We start from the raw sequence: 18,046 nt of genomic DNA, 5'->3' as shown, positions 1-18,046 counted from the left end.
TTAATTGGTAAAAAATGTAGAAACAAAATTTGTCCTTTAATTCTTCAAACTAATAAATACAACTGCAATGTAAAATGTATGCGAATTTTGCGTAGTCTCGTTTCTCCGTATCGCATCACGAGCGATCGATTAGTTCTTTCACCGTTTTAAATATGTCAAATGGTTGGTAACGGCCGTTTTAATTATTTTCTTCTTGTACGCTAGCTAACGGAACATTGTAATAAAAAAGTGAAGATATAATTTTTTCAGTCCAATAATTAAACTGATTTGAAATCAAAGTTCCGCAACACATAATCCGCACCACCGTCTGTTGCACATTTGGTAAAATTTTTGGTCAAGCAGCTGAAGTATGTCGCTACTTGGGTATATTTAACGTAATATGCGTAATATGCTGCGGAATGCAGGCTGGAAATAGCCAGGGAGACGTTGATTGATGCCGAGGTGGATGGAACAGGTGCCTTTTGTAACGTGCAAACGGACGATGAACTTTTTCCCGGCTTTAGCAAAAAATATTTACTGTAGCAACGTCCAACCCTTTTTTAAAGAAAAAAATTGCCAAATTCTTCTTAGAATTCTCAAAATTGAAAAAGGGGAACACGTTTTAATGTGTTCCTAAGCACAATTAATTTTTCTATCATCATTTTATTTTTTTTTTGGAACCAAAAAAAAGCTTTGATCATAGAATCGTAATTAAATTTGCGCTATCGTAACACTTTTCTATTTTTTTATTTTTTTTTAAATTAAAAGTTTTTGAAATAAAAAATATTTTGAAAAACTAAGGTACGGCGCCGAATTTTCATTTCTTGCTGATCACAAATGTATTTTATTTTCAAAATTTGATAACGGGAAAGTTATCAGAAAGCAAATTTTGTAAAATCTTCTGGTCTGCTTTAATCATCTTATGGTTGGGCAGTGAGGAAGGCACTGCTTGGAAGCAGCTGTGTACGTGTTAGCCACCAGCAAGATATTTTCAGTGATATAGAAAAAATTCAATTTCAAGTAACCAACAAAAAAAATTGTGGTCTCGTTATTTGGACAGAGATGGGAAAAGCGGTCTCCCGATATTAATAAACATTATAAAAAGTCCTTAGTACATACATTAGATTTTGTATCTTTTGGATAAAAATTTAACCCCAATCTCGAAGTCATTTAGTAAAAGATTGATTTTGTCTGTCTTTTACACATTTTCCTTCAGATGCTACGCAAAATTTTTAGAACTATGGATTTTTTTCTGTAATTCTATGCACCCGAATTTTTTTCTACAATTCCTTATAGTAATTATTATCAATGAACAGAAAATATTAATAGTTGTATTAATAAAATTAAAAATATGAAAACATTAATTAACCAAACTGTCGTTCTAAAACAACCGATGCTTAAATGAAGTCTTGTGCAAAAAAATTTGAAAGAAATTCACGTACAAGTACCTATATACAAAAAAAATTAAACATTTAATAGCAAACGCTGAATTCTGGATTATTATACGAGTGGTTTCTATTTGTTTCGTCGATTTGTTCAGTCCATTTCAGTTTTTTTGTTAACTTTTTTTGTAATGGAAAGCAGGTGTACTTGTGCTTCCCTTAGAGTTCCAACATCTTCCGAGAGAATCTTTTGTATTTCTGAGAATTTAATTGCACAAAAATACGAATTTAGCGTTATTTGACATTTGCTGTCTGCTCAGCTTTCTCAATCTCCATTATTAGAAATCTTCATTACAAATTGATTTTTTACCGAAAATAATCAAATTAAATTTTAATCTATTGTTTTCCAAAGTAAAAACTAGATTTTGACGTATTCTAGACTTTTGATCGTTTATCCATTTTTCCAGTTTTGAGCAATGAAAAAAGAACACATAAAAGTTACATAAAAAAGTAACAATAAAACATTACTTCAAAAAGAAAAAACATCACTGAAGCTTGATGCATCAAAAATTCAGTTCATAGAATTAATACAATTCTGTCTATAAATACCAGCAGATACAGGAACATCATTTTTCACATCTTCCAGTCTTAGTTGATCGAGGTTTATTTTGCCCTCTCTTCCTCTCACCCCGCACTTGACTATGGGAGACTTTCGGCGGTAAAAATTGTCAAAGTAAAATGAAAATTCGCGTTTCGTTCAAAACTAATAATATTTTTTCTAGTTTCTTTGGTCGCATTCTATTCGTATCATCGCAGTGCATCTTCCCCAACACGATTTTGAAATATTATAAATATTTCTTTAAAATTTTAACGAAAAGTGTCAAATAATGTTTTCCCCAAATTGGCGCAAATTCTAATTGTTTAAAAAACTCAATTTCAAATTCTAAATATCAGTGTTAAAAGCTGGATGTTGACCATGGTTGTGCCCATGCAAGGCCACCTCCGATCAATATATCTCCCCAGCGTGAGCTAACCGAGGAAAAGTCGTCTGTAATTTGAGTAATTCGAGAAATTATACGTTCGTGTCAGCTGCCGGCGTAGAGGAGGCATTTTTCAGGCAACAATTGAATCCCAAAGGCGGGCAATTACCGGTAAGGCTCTCTTCTCTAGCTCAAGTGCAAGTTCAACCAACTTTGCTTATTTTAGTCTTTCCTAATTGCTTCAAATAAAAATAGTCAAACATTTTGATAATTAATTAGTAGTCCCGCCGCCGCGCCGGTGCGCTGATAAGCCGGATATCGTCATCCTGTCTGATGAAACTTTGGCATAGTGTCAAAAGCTCTTTGGAAAAAATTCACTCGATGACTCACGACAGGACTGGGCTTCAAAGGGGGCACAGCATGCCTGATTAGATCACAATATAGTGATGATGACGTGGTGCAAATTGCACTGAAAAGGGGGATTCGGAGAGGCACGTTTTTCACGAAGAGAAAATTACACCTGACCGTCATGATGATGATGATGCGTGAGAGTTTCCCACAGGAAGGAGAAAACTTAATTAGAGACTCAAACTGAGGCGGCTCCAATTTACAATTTCAATTTACAACTTGGATTCTTCTCTGGACGAAACCTGATTTTGATGAAACGGTGTTTATTCAGCTACGGGCTACACTACATATTTTATTCCAGGGGGAGAGAAATGACGTGGTTCGAATGATTCATTGGCCAAAGACATGAATGCCATTTGCATAATAAAATAAGAGACGTGGAAGAGTTGACTTAAACGCGATAAATCTCAATCTATTGGCTATGCAAGTAATTGAAACGGAAGAACAGGCCCGGACTGGCCATTCGGGCCTTTTTCAAAAGATTTTTACAACTGACTGTTTTTTTACAGAATAAAATAAATAAAAAAAATTTTTTCCTTGCTTTTGTGTATCCAGCGAGCATAAAACGCGACAGCCCAATCCCGTTACTTGTTTCCCCAACTGAGACCCATCTTGAGTCCATTTGTTTAATTTTTGTGCTTTCTCTGCCGCTTATGCAAGAATCGGTCCATTGATTCATGTTCATGTAGGAGCAGCTAAAGATACACCAGTGGTAATAAATCGTTTTGCGTGTTCGCGGCAAATACTGGATCACAAGCCGCCAAGCCCGTGTTTTTAACACACACAACACTGGTAGGCGGCTTAGACACCTACGGAATTTCATTCAAAAGTAAATCATGTGGCGCACTTTTTCGAATCACGCTGTATTGTTTAGAGATGGGGATTTATCACCACATCCACCGTCGAAAGGTCGGTAATTGCGCTTTGTTAGCGTGAATTGTAACGCATCGTTAAACTCCACCTGTCGATGGGTCAACAAATACAATGCGAAGACGATTTATCGCACAATATTTTCATTTTTATTGGAGATTCTTCAATAAACTCGAATCTTTACAAACAAATTCTTTCTTTTTCATTAGACTGTATTTTTTATTTAAATTTGAAAGCAAAAACGTCGGCAAAAAATTTTATACAGTGTGTTCCGTCTAAACCCCACATCAGAAGTATGGAAGGTTCTAATAAAGATATTTATTTGAAAGTTGGTACTCAGCCATAATCCGTTGAGTTCCGCTCGATGAAAATATTTTCAAGATGGTGGCACGTCCGGTTATACCGGAAATCGCTCTCAGTTTTCTTATTTTAAATGGAAAGCTATATTTTTCACTGCGTTTTTGGATTAGTTGAGTTATTTTAAGGCCGTTTTTATGAGCTTTCCCTATACCTAAGTTTAACCGTTTTCGAGCTATTTAAGATTTTTTGAAAATTTTTGGATTTGCACCTGTCACTTAAAAAATCAGTAACTCTCTTATTTTCCGAGATTTCGAAATCATATTTGGAGAATTCAAAGAGAAAGCCTATATCTGTTCTCCAGTGTGTTCAAAATTGGAAAAGAAGTTAATAAACCCAAAAATTTCAAGGTTAAGTTTGGACAACTTCAAGTACCCATAACTTATTTTTTTTTCATATGAGATGTCCTAATTTTTATTTTACTGGATGGAAGAGAATTTTTTTCTGCATCGATTTGTATTAGCATTCCCTATACCTATCTGTGATAATTTTCAAGTTATGTTGGCTTTTTTGACATTGTAGAAAATTTCTTACTAACCACAGCTATTTTTGCATAGTTGGCCATAAAAACATTTCTGATTAAACAAACGATAAACTCTGTCCAAAATTGTGTTGTCCGTCCTGTGAAAACAACATAAATTCATTGACTAAATTTAAAATAAAAAGTCAGTTGAGGGATAACTTTTTTGCAGCTTGGTGAAGATGCTGAAATTTCGGGCCACCAAGCAAGTTATTTTGTGCAGTATTACGGAGAGACATCTTTTCTAATTTTAACCTCTGGTAACCTAAATTACGTTCCGCTTGCCACACGCACTCAATCCCAAAAATGGCGTAACATGTGTATAGAAATCCGAATAAAGCGCACACATAATTAGTTCGATTCGTGTCAACCGTCAATGAAAGTTGTAAAAAGATAATAGGTTGACGCAACATCTCCAACAATCAATTATCAACGCTTGATAAAAATTAACAACAGGTGAACGAAAACGGAGCACCTGTCCGCGGATGTAATCAATTCGAGATGGAGTTCAAGTAACACGTGCCCATCCGAGCGTTCATTTAGCTCGGTTTTTTCCCTGTTTATTGATTTTCACACGCAAAGAGAGTACTACAAAAGAGCAAAGTGTTTGCTTAGTGCGGTAAGCCATATGGCTTAGGTGACGAAAACGGAAATAACAAAAACACAGACACTAAATTTAGGTGGAAGAGGAACAGCTGGCGACTGAGTGAGTTTGGTGGCCGGCCACTCAATCGGCCCGATTTGACGCCAATTGACTTAATCCGAAATTATGCAAAGCGGGCCAACAGATGCACCAAAACAGTTATTTGGCCAAAAACATCTGCCGTGACATTAGGATTGGGCTTGAATGTGTTTTTCTCACATACATAGATTCAAAATCGAGTAGGTTGTTGAATCGCCCACTTTGGGTTTATCGAAACCAAGCCCACTCGATAATGGGACAGTGTCTGACCTTATTATCGCGACACGAATGCACTTTCAAACTTTACCTGAATGACAAATGGGAAAATTTCGCTACCGATAGCTAAATATTTACAACCTTGGACCTGCGAGTAAATAACGAACGAAAATATTTACGGGTTCGACGGTGGTTTGTGTGTTCTGGCGACAATGTTTACACGGGATTTTGGTGTTTTAATTTCGTCTTGGAAAAAAATTGTATTGGCGACAGAGTTAAACCAAGTGTGCGACAAAAACAAGTATTTTTTGAAAAAAAAATTAATTAACATTTTTTTGTTAAAATTTTGAAGAAATATTTACAATATTAAAAAAAAACGTGTAGGGGAAAGATGCACTGTGATGATACGAATAGAATGCGACCAAAGAAACTAGGAAAATTATTATTAGTTTTGAAAAAAACGCGAATTTTCATTTTACTTTGACAATTTTTACCGCCGAAAGTCTCCCATAGTCAAGAGCGGGGTGAGAGGAAGAGAGGGCAAAATAAACCTCGATCAACTAAGACTGGAAGATGTGAAAAATGATGTTTCTGTATCTGATGGTATTCATGGACAGAATTATCGTATTAATTCTTTGAACTGAATTTTTGATCCATCAAGCATCAGTGATGTTTTTTTCTTTTTAAAGTAATGTTTTCTTGTTATTTTTTTATGTAATTTTTATGTGTTCCTTTTTCATTGCTCAAAAATGGAAAAATGGATAAACGATCAAAAGTCTAGAATACGTCAAAATCTACTTTTTACTTTGGAAAACAATAGGTTAAAATTTAATTTGATTATTTTCGGTAAAAAATCAATTTGTAATGAAGATTTCTAATAATGGAGATTGAGAAAGCTGAGCAGACAGCAAATGTCAAATAACGCTAAATTCGTATTTTTGTGCAATTAAATTCTCAGAAATACAAAAGATTCTCTCGGAAGATGTTGAAACTCTAAGGGAAGCCCAAGTACACCTGCTTTCCATTACAAAAAAAGTTAACAAAAAAACTGAAATGGACTGAACAAATCGACGAAACAAATAGAAACCACTCGTATAATAATCCAGAATTCAGCGTTTGCTATTAAATGTTTAATTTTTTTTTGTATGTAGGTACTTGTACGTGAATTTCTTTCAAATTTTTTTGTACAAAACATCATTTAAGCATCGTTTGTTTTAGAACGACAGTTTGGTTAATTAATGTTTTCATATTTTTAATTTTATTAATACAACTATTAATATTTTCCATTCATTGATAATAATTACTATAAGGAATTGTAGAAAAAAAATCGGGTGCACAGAGATACAGAAAAAAATACATAGTTTTAAAAATTTTGCATAGCATCTCAAGGGAAATGTGTAAAAGACAGACAAAACCAATCCTTTACTAAATGACTTCGAGATATTGGGGTTAAATTTTTATCTAAGAAATACAAAATCTAATGTAGGTACTAAGGACTTTTTATAATGTTTATTAATATCGGGAGACCGCTTTTCCCAAAACGTAAAATACAGGCAAATGCTTCTCTTTCCAAATAACGAGACCACAATTTTTTGTTACTTGAAATTGAATTTTTTCTATATCACTGAAAATATCTTGCTGGTGGCTAACATGTACACAGCTGCTTCCAAGCAGTGCCATCCTCACTGCCCAACCATAAGATAATTAAGAAAGGACTAAAGATTTTACAAAATTCGCATTTCCCAGTTATCGGATTTTTCAAATTATTTTTAAAAATTTTGATTTTTTTTTCAAAAATAAATCAAAAAAAAATTACGTTGGCACAAATTTAATTAGGATTCTATGATCAAAAATAAATAAAGTGTCCACTAATTTATATTAAAATATTGGAGAATATTAGAAAGTGTCGTATTTTTTGCGCAATCCCGTCAAACGCTCATAAATATTCATCGTCGCTAATTATCAAAGCGTTCGACTTTCCCATGATGTGCGATTTTTGGGCGAAAGTGCATTCTCCCAGAATTTGATTTTGTTCAAGTGGGTCGCTGCAATCATTGTTCGTTCTATCTATAGCCCCATTTCCGCATGGCATTGCGATAATTTCGTTGACACACATCCCGCTTTTATGAGCATAATAAAAGGAAAATTCGGATTTAGCGCCACATTAAACTTGGAAATGTTAAAATGGTAAATATCCGAGTTTTTCAACAGCGGCTTGGAAATAGAACATCCCCGATAAAACACGAAATTCAAGACGCATTCCTCAGGAGCGGTGTTTTTGAAATGTACTCCACATGTGAGGCATAAATAGAACGCGGAGAGAGACATTAATTCATGATAATTATCAGCGCCGCACATAACTAGAGCCTCAGTTTTATATTTTATGGAAAAGCTACAAGGTATTCCCGTCACAACTTTACGAAGAGAAGTTTAAAAGATTTAATATATGTATTTGAACGAAAAAAACACAGCACGTAAACATCTCTTGTAAACATCTTTAATTTCCTGTTTTGCTCCAACAGTTTGGAAGATTTAAGTAGATATTGCCCGAATTTCTGTAGTAGTTTTTACCCAGAAAATCACAAATCGAAAAAGCACAAATGTCTCTTTTTGTGATAAAATAAAGAAAATATCTCTTGTTTCATTTTCTTTTTTTTTTCTTCTTTTATTTACTCTTCTATTTATTTTTCTGTTTATTTATCATTTTTTTTGACAATTTTGGAAATTTCTTTACATTTCGATTAGATTTCCTTAGTTTCACATTCAACCGTTTGATTTAGTTTATTTTGGGTCGCGGATGTTTCGGCTAAAACTTGGGCCGGAAGTTGCACAAGTATGGAAAATATCCACTTTCCTCCCTTTGTTTCGCGCACCAGGAAGCCATACTTCAGCCATCATTCCATTTTATGTCAACTGTGTGTAAATGATGCAATACGGCCCACGCGTCGAAAGTGAAAGATTTTTCCAGTCAGGTGTTTGAGGAGTAAAGAGGTCATTTCGCGTTGAAAATAGCTCGTTTTACTTTTGCTTCTTGGCCCACGTCCATTGAATTCCCCTTTAGTGACTCAAATCACAATGAGCCGCTCCTCTAATGAGCAAAACTTCCGGTTTTTTGACTGGTTTTGGGCGCGTAGAGGTTTGTTCCCTCGATTAGGCTTGATTTGGGGCAAAAAACCCGAAAAACCAATTTCCATACCCGGTATGGATTTTGAGTTTTTTGCTTTTTTCGGTGACTAGGTGATGATTAATCAAAGTTTTTTCGCGTTTGTGAGAAGTGGAGGCGTCACGCTGTCTGGCAACGAGAGTCGAGTTCAGCGACCTACACTCTGTATATCCACTTTCCAAGTTATTGCATTTACAATTGTGGGCCACGCAATGCGTCGGAAAAAGTCGGAATTTTCTAGGGCTATTTGGAGATATCCGGGACTTCGCAGTTGGCACAATATGCCGGATGTGTTCAACGTGACCTTCGGCATTGTTTTGATAAAAATAAAACAGCGAAATTTGAATAAGATAATGAGAGACAATGATGGGAATGGTGGGATCTAGTGACCCAGGTCTTACTTCTGGTTCATTTGAATTTTTACAGAGATTTAGTCACGTTTTCAGCGTTCGGGAAGATCATATCACGACTTTAATATTAATTTTGGGAAATTACACGTTCGGGCTTTTCATTAATTTTATTAGGTTTGTAAACTTAGAGAATAAACAAAATACCATCACGCTTTCAATTGAATCCCTGATCAAAGTTTGTAATAAACTGGAAAAGTTTTAATTTTTCCCCATCAGATTCATTGTGTTTAGTCTTCCACTTTTATGTGTAAGTTAATCCTCAACGCAATAAAACGAACATTTGAGACAACTGTACTTAAACTCCTTTCTCTTGTAGCAAGCAGTCTTGCAGGGGTGGCAACTGTTGCATAAAAAATCAAATAAATATTCATTCTCCGTTTAACCACTACCATTATTGTATTACAATTGGTTCAGAAATTATATAGTCGATGGTAAAATAACAAAAGAGTTGACTTGTTGGAGCGCTTTCGAGTGGAACGTTTGTACGAAACCATGAAAATATTTTTTACCCTCTGTCTCGTCTTTCTTGCAACTCGTGATGCGTAAAAAGTGTCGAATTTCAGACAGACAAACGGTTTCTGGCCCTAGAGCAGTAACCCACTATTTACGGTCCCAAAAGCAACATAACAGTATGGAAAATGAAAAATATGGACCATTCACCGTTGCCATGGCAACACTCAAAAAAATCAAAAGTTTCCAGATATTCCTGCTCAGAAAAACATAAATTCCTTAAAAAGTAAGCCAATAAACCACAGAATTGTGTAAAAAATTATTTTATTTTTGCAAGTTCTGAGGATTTAAACACGTTTTTAGACCAAAAATTAAGTTTTTTTCTATGTTTTTATTAAACTAGAACGAAAAAATCACAAAATTTGGGTCGAAAATGACCGAAAATTTTCTAAGCGTTTATTCAGTAAAAATTCAATTCCTGCGCAAATTTTCTTAAAAGATAAGCCAATAAAACAAAGAATAAAGTCAAAAAATGACATTATTTTTGCAAGTTCTGAAGATTTTAGACTAAAAGTCAAGTTTTAAATCAACTATCATAAATCATAAAATTCATAAAAATAAGGTAGATACAGGGTGTTGTCTGTCAAACAGTCAAGGCCAACTTAATACAAGGTGTCAAAGTGTCAAAGCCAACTGTCACACAAACGCACAAAACAATGCGAAAATGGAATAAATCCCCAACAAAATCAGGTCAAGTCTTGCATTTATGATTAATTAAATTTTAACAAAAGTCGATTTTATTCAATGAGCTATTTTTAGCAACATTCACATTCTTCACGCCATGACCCCCAATATTTACTTTCTTTGTATCTCATAAATTTCATCCTACTTTATTTAAAGACTCCCACTGAGCCACCCTTTGGACTCATCCAATATACTCATACTTTCGACGAATTAGCTATAATTCAGCAAATATCTTATCACTTTATCAATTTATCGTTTCCTCTAACCCGAATTTCCTGGATTTTTTTCCTCAAAAACGTAAAAATTAGCTAGGAAAAAGAGTGGTATATAGGTTTTTGGTGGAGATTGAGGTTAGTTTGCCCGGATCGATAAGATATCAACAGTGGAACAGCTGAGCATCGCGGAGGGGATTGCCAGGCTACCGGGATCAATAACAATAATAAACCAAACAATTGCAAAACGGAAAAACGGCCTACTTTTCATCCACATGCATAAAAGATTTGGCAAAAATTTACAAACGCGCCTTCTCCTCGTGGTCTATTTTTACAGAGGTGTTAAAAAGCGTCAAGGTCGCCATTTCTCAAAATATCTCACCTTTTGGGTTTCCAACGTCGCTTTAAGACGCCCAGCATTTTCCAAACTACATACAAGACGAGCAAATGGAAGAGGAGAATTTTTCAGGTCACAAAACAGCACTCGTTGCCATTCGCGCGTTTTGTTTTTTTCTTACATAGCGAATGAAAACGTTCGTAAAACTGAAACGCGCTGAATTTTTTTTTCAGCAACTCGCGTTATTACGAGACACTTTACACGACCACTGCACTCGTCGAGTGCCTCTCCTGAAATCAAGATGCTGATGCTCAAAATAAACAAGTTGGGGTCATATGACCGGAATGGCGGCACCGGATTGGCGGATCCGGTGAATGCCGGGCTTTGACAGCCAACTCCGGTATTGCTGTCATTGACGGAAGGAAAAAAGTCATCAACCTGCGATTTTGCCCATTCAAAGCGGAGAAAGGAGTTTTTTAATAATTATTTAAAATATCGTCGTTTTTTATATATTTTTCGGTCCACGCACCTACCATTTTATAAATATTTGAGCACCCATGATTTTATTGATTTGGTTTAATAGAATTTCCAAAAAAAAATCCAAAACCGCGTCAACATTTACGATAATTTCCAAACTTTCAGATAAAAGCGACCACAAATAACTTTTTCTTCATTTTGACTGTTTGTGGTTTCCAGTCGGATTATTTGCGACCACAAGAGCATTTTTTATGTCAAGTGACATTATTATTGAAACTGAATACGCTTTATGCAAAGTAACTCAAGTCGGGCAGAATTTTATTACACCTCATAAATTTAAAAAGTTGTATTTTGGTTTCAGAATGAAAAGAACTAATTTTTGGTTGTGGGCAAAAATAAAACAAAATAAATTTAGCCCTCTCGTTTATTTGTTTATTACAATGAATACTAAGTAATTTACATTTGTAATTACAATAAAATAACAATTTTGAATTTGTAATTTTTTTTAATTGCGTAACGCTGCCAACTTATTTCTAGTGGTTTCGCGGGCTTGTTGTGGCAGCCTGACTTCAAGGCCGAAGTTGCGTCAAATGGCGGCATAACCTGTAAAAAAAATCCAAACAAAAAGAAACACCACAAAAAATACTTGAGCTAAGTTTTTGTGTTTTTATATTGTTTTTTTCGTAAATTAAACCAAACTTTGAGTGAATTTTCCCCAAGATGGATTTCCTGGAATATTCGGACATCTCTGCCGAAGTCAAAGGCTGCATGGTACGTTAGCCCCCATTCCCCCAATTCCCCCTCAATTTCCTCGTTTCAGACCGGCGGTAAACTCAAAATGACCGACCAAAACATCATTTTCAAAAACTCGAAGACGGGCAAAGTCGAGTCAATTTCGGCGTCCGATTTCGAGGCAGTCAATTTCCAGAACTTTGCCGGTTCGTTGGGGATCCGCGTGTTCCTCAAGAACGGCACTTTGCACCGATTTGTCGGGTTTAAGGACGCGGAAAAGGAACGTATCGCCAAATTCTTCTCGAACACTTACAAAATCGACATGCTGGAGAAGGAGTTGAGTCTCAAGGGCTGGAACTGGGGCACAGCCAAGTTCAACGGCTCGGTTTTGAGCTTCGAGGTGGGACATAACAGCGCTTTCGAGATTCCGCTCAATCATGTGTCTCAATGTACGGCGGGGAAGAATGAAATCACGATGGAGTTTCATCAGGTGGGAAGGGGGCGCTTATTTTTATTTCAAACTTTTTACTTTTACCAAGGTTTTAAACACGTTTCTCAGCTTTTTTCTTAAAATTTCGTTAAAACATAACAAAATCACCAAATTGTTTTTAACTGTTACGTTCGAAATTACACGTTTTTTGTTAGAAATCAAACTTTTTTCCCCGTTTTCTGGCCGTTTTGTCAAAAACTAATCGATTTTAGAATGATGACGCCCCTGTAAGCCTCATGGAAATGCGATTTTTCATTCCTTCAAACGAATTAGCCGGAGACGTGGACCCAGTTGAAGCCTTCCAAAAACAAGTCATGAAGAAGGCTTCGGTTATCAGTGTCTCAGGCGACGCTATTGCGATATTTCGGGAGATTCAGTGTCTCACACCACGGTTGGTTTGAAAAACCACAAATAAATTTCCCTAAGAATTTTTTTCTAGTGGTCGTTACGATATTAAAATTTTCCAAACGTTTTTCCAATTGCATGGAAAAACATTCGATTATAAAATCCCAATGTCGACAGTCTTGCGTTTGTTTCTCCTTCCACACAAAGACAACCGGCAGATGTTTTTCGTAGTGAGTCTTGATCCACCCATCAAACAGGGCCAAACCAGGTATCATTTTTTGGTCTTGTTATTTGGTCAAGAAGAGGAGACTTCGATCGAATTACCCTTTACCGAGTAATTAATTAATTAATTATTAGGCCAAAATTTTTTCCTAATTAATAATTCCAGTGAGGAACTCAAGGACAAGTATGAGGGCAAGCTGGATAAGGAGTTATCAGGCCCCACTTACGAGGTCTTAGGCAAAGTCATGAAGGTTATAATTAATCGAAAACTGACCGGCCCGGGGGGCTTTGTCGGGCATTCAGGGACCCCAGCTATCGGCTGTTCGTTCAAGGCAGCCGCTGGTTACTTGTACCCCCTTGAACGGGGCTTCATGTACGTCCACAAGCCCCCAATTCACATTCGTTTCGAGGAAGTGGCTTCTGTGAATTTCGCCCGAGGTGGGGGAAGTACCCGTTCGTTTGATTTCGAAATTGAGCTCAAATCCGGGACTGTCCACACCTTTAGCAGCATTGAGAAGGAAGAATACAACAAATTGTTTGATTTCATTACCACCAAGAAACTGAATATCAAAAATCGGGGCAAAAACGTAACAATTTCACTCGTTTTGGTTTGGTTTAATTTGATTGGTTCTTTCAGGATAAAGGGGGCTATAATGACGATTTTGGCGATTCGGATAATGAGGCGGCCCCTGATGCCTACTTGGAGAGGGTTAAGGCCGAGGCACAAGAACGTGATGAAGATGATGACGATGGTCCAAGTGAAGATGAGAGTACTGATGAAGATTTCAAGCCAACTCAGGATGAGAGTGACGTTGCTGAAGAGTTTGATTCAAGTCCGAGCTCAACGTCGTCCGAAGACGAAGAGAAAGGTTCCGGTGATGAACATAAGAAGAAGCACAAAAAAGAGAAGAAGGAGAAGAAAGAAAAGAAGAAACCGGCTAAGACAGTGTCGGAGAAACCGCGCCAAAAGCGGGCCAAGAAATCAAAGGACGAAAATAAACCGAAAAGACCATCGACGGCGTTCATGCTATGGTTAAATGAGATGAGGGATAAAATCAAGGCAGATAATCCCGGGATTAAAATCACCGAAATTGCAAAGAAAGGTGGAGAGATGTGGAAGGAATTGAAGGATAAGTCTGAGTGGGAGGGGAAAGCGGCCAAAGCCAAAGAGGAGTACAACAAGGCCATGAAGGAGTATGAAGCTTCAGGGGGTTCAAAATCGGAAGATAAAAAGTCAAGTGAGAAAAAAGCACCAGCAAAGAAGAAAACCTCTTCTATGCCTTCCGTCAAACCCAGTCAAGTCAAAAGTCGGGAATTTATCGAAGACGACGACTCGAGTAGCGACAGTGATGATGATAAAGGCAAGAAAAGGAAGGGTTCCGATAGCGAACGCGGAAAACCCAAAGACAAGAAAAAGAAGAATAAATCCGAAAGCGAGGAGAGCACACCCGCGTCAAGTGACGCCAATTCCGATAGCGATTAAGTTTCTATTTAATAAATATGTTTAACAAACACCCGGCTTTATTTATTACATAACCTTAATCTTACATAACCTTAATTTCGCAAAAAACGCTATAATCGGCGCAAATTACATTGAATCGCCCTTTGATGCTTACTGTGCATGTGGGGGCCCCTTGCTTGTTTTAATTCGAGATATAAATGGGAAACAGCACGTTATTTACCATTATTTTTGTGACATAACCTCGCTTTAATAACAGCGATGTATTTCACGAAAATGGCTCTGAATCGCTACTTGCTCCACTTTTCGTACATCGGGACCCCTTTCATGTATTTGCTTGCTTCAGTCACGGTCGCGGCTCTTTCATGTTTTTTTTAGGGGGGCTCAGAGGCAAGTCACCGGTCGAATGCCCCGGCCCGATGACCCCTCCACGGTCCAAGGGCAGCTCGAAATGGCTTTGAAACGACTGAACCCGACTAACGACCCTGTCGTGTATTTGTCTAGCAGGTAAAAAATTGTGTAAATTGAACCACGTGCAAGGTGTGGTTTTAGGACCGATTCGGGGGTCCACGCTTTAAATTCCACGTGCCATGTTGATCTGTACCGCTCGAATGAGCTCGAGTATGAACCCAAAACTATAACAATCTGTCTCAATCGATACTTTGACAAAAATGAAGTCCCCATTCGTGTAATTAAGACGTATTGGGTCCCCCCGGATTTCCACTGTCGACATACTGCAATCTCGCGGACTTATCTCTACCGAATTGCGATCGCAAAGACTGGAGTAACGGAACATGCGACCATTCTCAATTTATTACCAATTGAAGAATACCAGCGTTGTTTATTCTTTTAGTAAGGCATTTTTTGGGTGAAGGCGGCTAAATAACGCAAAATTGTAGCTGTGATTCCTTCAATATTGACGAAATGAAAGAGGCGGCTAAAGTGTTTGAAGGACTGCATGATTTTCGGACTTTTATGGGGCGCGGGTCGCACGACCCCGACAAAATCACTCGGCGAGTTGTTACCAGGGTTGATGTTTGCGATGGGAGGGCTCTAACTTATAGTTCCTTTAGTTGGCCCCGATTTGCGTCAGGTTCCGCTGAGAATTACCAGTTTTACGATATTTATGTCCAAGCGACTGGTTTTCTTTACCGCCAGGTGGGTACGACTCGAATTGCGCGCGGTTTGTGGCCCAGACCGGCAACTTGGCCGCTTTGAATGATTTCGTGTAATTGTGTTTTTGCGGCTGTTTGGACGCAAAAGGTGGGTTGGATTGGGGCTGTGTTAGGGCTTGCGGTGTTGCGGGGTGGCGGTTGGTTTTAATTGTGGTGTTTGCGTGTTTGTGAAAATTGATGATGTCATGGTTGGGTTGGTAGTGCTGCGTCACTCTAGAATTTTCGTAATTTCCGTGCAGACTTTGATCTCGTTCCTTTTTGGTGTGAAAAAAGTGGTTAAAACGTTTGAAATTTGGTCGAAAAAGTAGCGAGGCGTTGGATCTAGTCAAGTAAATATCGTTTTTAGTGAGTATGGCTTGTGTGTTTGTGGGAGCGTTGTTTTTGGTTGGGACACGTTTCATAACCTAAAAATTGGCCGGTGGAGTTGGAGGGAAACGTTCCAACATGGCTTCCTTTCGAAGGTAGACAGCCGTTGTAAAAGTGTTTCTTTTGCCAGGTGCGTCGCATGGTGGCATCGCTGATAGCCGTAGGTCAAGGTAAAAAAACGCGTAGGGAGCTAAAGTTGATGCTGGAAGTGCCGTCGCATCGGAGTTGGGACGAGCGAATAAAGACAGTGCCGGCGTACGGTCTGTACCTTTGCGAGGTGGAGTATTCGGATCGGCATAGGTCCGCGTTTAGAGAGGGCTTGCAAGGGGGCCAATAGCGATGGTAGGGTCTCGCGTGTACGTCGGGGGGTTGCCGTACGGGACCACCGAGCGGGACTTAGAGCGCTTTTTCAGGGGCTACGGGCGCATGCGGGACGTGCTCATCAAAAACGGCTACGGGTTTGTTGAATTTGATGATCATCGCGATGCCGACGATGCTGTATATGAATTAAACGGTAAAAAACTTTTAGGGGAGCGTGTGACTGTCGAACGGGCCCGAGGGACACCCCGAGGTCGAGACCAATGGTCCAGCCGCAGCGACCACCGCTCCCATGAACGCTACGGGCCCCCCACCAGAACCAATTACCGACTTATCGTCGAAAACCTCTCGTCTCGCATTAGCTGGCAAGACCTGAAAGATTACATGCGCCAGGCGGGCGAAGTCACTTATGCCGACGCCCATAAACAGCACCGTAACGAGGGCGTCGTCGAGTTCGCCTCGTACTCAGACCTCAAAAACGCCATCGAAAAGCTAGACGATACCGAGCTGAACGGCAGACGCATTCGGCTGATCGAGGATCGAAAACGCAGTAGACGATCAGGCTCGTACAGCAGCCGTAGTCGCTCCCGCAGCCGCTCCAGGTCCCGAAGCCGCTCCAGATCTAAAAGCCGCTCCAGATCGGCCAGCGCCAAACCCAACAGCAAGTCCAGATCCAGATCAAACTCGCGCAAAAAGTCAGTCGATCGCTCCAGATCTAACTCGCGCAAGAAGTCGGTCGAGAGATCCAGATCGCGCTCAAGGTCGCCCAAACGATCAAGGGAACCGTCGAAGGAGGCCTCCAGGTCCAGGTCAAGATCCCCAAGCAAAGAACGCAGCAAGTCCAGATCGCGCTCTGCCTCACCCAACTAATTCTTCAAACACACTTGTAGTAAAAAGTTGTAGCTTTTAGTCCTCTATATTTTAGCATTTATAACCATATATTTTGTTTAATCATAATCGCGTTATATACTTTTGTATATAATATTATTTGTAATGAGTTTCTTGGACGAATTGCGCACGAAAAAACACACTTTGAGACCCACGACCACGATTTTGACACATTTGGACGGCAGGAAATTTGAACAAAGTGGTGCAGAAAGCACACAAGTGGCCACAGCACAATACGGATTTATCGTCGATAATAAACCAGATAACGTCCCGGCAAAAATCACCGATTATCTCTATTTGGGATCTCAGGATTGTTGTGATTCAACAGTTTTGCAAAATTACCAAATTGAAAACGTTCTGAGTGTCGGAATTCAAGTCGAGTGTGACAGAAATCATAAATACGTCGAGTGTTTGGATTTACCGGAAACAGACTTGGGACAAGTTCTAGCGCAAAGTGTTAGTTTTATCGAGAATGCTGTGCAAAAACAGAGTAATATTCTAGTGCATTGTAACGCCGGTGTGAGCCGATCGGCCTCCATTGTCATAGGTTATTTAATTTTAGTTCGTGGTTTAAATTTTTTCGATGCATATAATATTGTAAAAAAGGCCAGGAGTTGTATTCGACCGAATGACGGATTTGTTACGCAACTACGGAGTTTGACTAGATCGTAATTTTTTCATTGGTTTTTGTAGTTTGTAGAATTGTTCATTAAAGTTTTTTATTGGTATGATAAGAATTAATTGTAATTTAACTTCCAATAAAGTTTTATATTTACGTAACTTCATTTTGTGTACCTTTGATAACAACATTTTGTAAATAATCATAGGTGCATGGTGTTTGAATAAAAAAACAAAGGAGGTTTT

General features: G+C 38.3%; 5 protein-coding genes across 10 annotated transcripts in view; 4 read left to right on the top strand and 1 right to left on the bottom strand.

Annotated features, from left to right (window-relative positions):
- The window catches only part of LOC661743 (uncharacterized protein), a 70,664-nt gene extending 59,644 nt beyond the window's left edge, over positions 1-11,020 (bottom strand). For all 6 annotated transcript variants that reach the window (XM_967889.4, XM_064355256.1, XM_008200289.3 and 3 more), the window contains exon 1: positions 10,756-11,020. In XM_967889.4, the coding sequence (XP_972982.2) occupies positions 10,756-10,793 (38 nt within the window). In that variant the 5' untranslated portion in view covers positions 10,794-11,020. The remainder of the gene's footprint in view (positions 1-10,755) is intronic.
- A 727-nt stretch (positions 11,021-11,747) lies between these two features.
- Ssrp (Structure specific recognition protein) lies at positions 11,748-14,488 on the top strand. Its single transcript, XM_967921.4, has 6 exons — positions 11,748-11,958; positions 12,008-12,409; positions 12,622-12,800; positions 12,849-13,088; positions 13,143-13,563; positions 13,614-14,488. Exons 1-6 carry the CDS (start codon positions 11,908-11,910, stop codon positions 14,457-14,459), a joined length of 2,139 nt encoding a protein of 712 aa, XP_973014.1. The 5' UTR covers positions 11,748-11,907; the 3' UTR covers positions 14,460-14,488.
- Positions 14,489-14,549: 61 nt separating this feature from the next.
- LOC661817 (uncharacterized protein) lies at positions 14,550-16,313 on the top strand. The gene is made up of 5 exons (XM_015983663.2): positions 14,550-14,764; positions 14,814-14,942; positions 14,988-15,287; positions 15,335-15,593; positions 16,107-16,313. Exons 1-5 carry the CDS (start codon positions 14,697-14,699, stop codon positions 16,311-16,313), a joined length of 963 nt encoding a protein of 320 aa, XP_015839149.1. The 5' UTR covers positions 14,550-14,696.
- A 2-nt stretch (positions 16,314-16,315) lies between these two features.
- On the top strand, positions 16,316-17,957 carry LOC103314374 (serine-arginine protein 55). The gene has a single exon (XM_064355143.1). It carries the CDS (start codon positions 16,316-16,318, stop codon positions 17,162-17,164), a length of 849 nt encoding a protein of 282 aa, XP_064211213.1. The 3' UTR covers positions 17,165-17,957.
- Positions 17,288-17,814, top strand: LOC135265256 (dual specificity protein phosphatase 19). Its single transcript, XM_064354793.1, has 2 exons — positions 17,288-17,729; positions 17,789-17,814. Exons 1-2 carry the CDS (start codon positions 17,288-17,290, stop codon positions 17,812-17,814), a joined length of 468 nt encoding a protein of 155 aa, XP_064210863.1.
- Positions 17,958-18,046: the final 89 nt, after the last annotated feature.

Source organism: Tribolium castaneum, chromosome 2 (genome assembly GCF_031307605.1).
Source record: "Tribolium castaneum strain GA2 chromosome 2, icTriCast1.1, whole genome shotgun sequence".
NCBI lineage: Eukaryota > Metazoa > Arthropoda > Insecta > Coleoptera > Tenebrionidae > Tribolium > Tribolium castaneum.
Note: the sequence above shows the minus strand (reverse complement) of the source record. Positions and strands in the feature narration are given on the sequence as shown.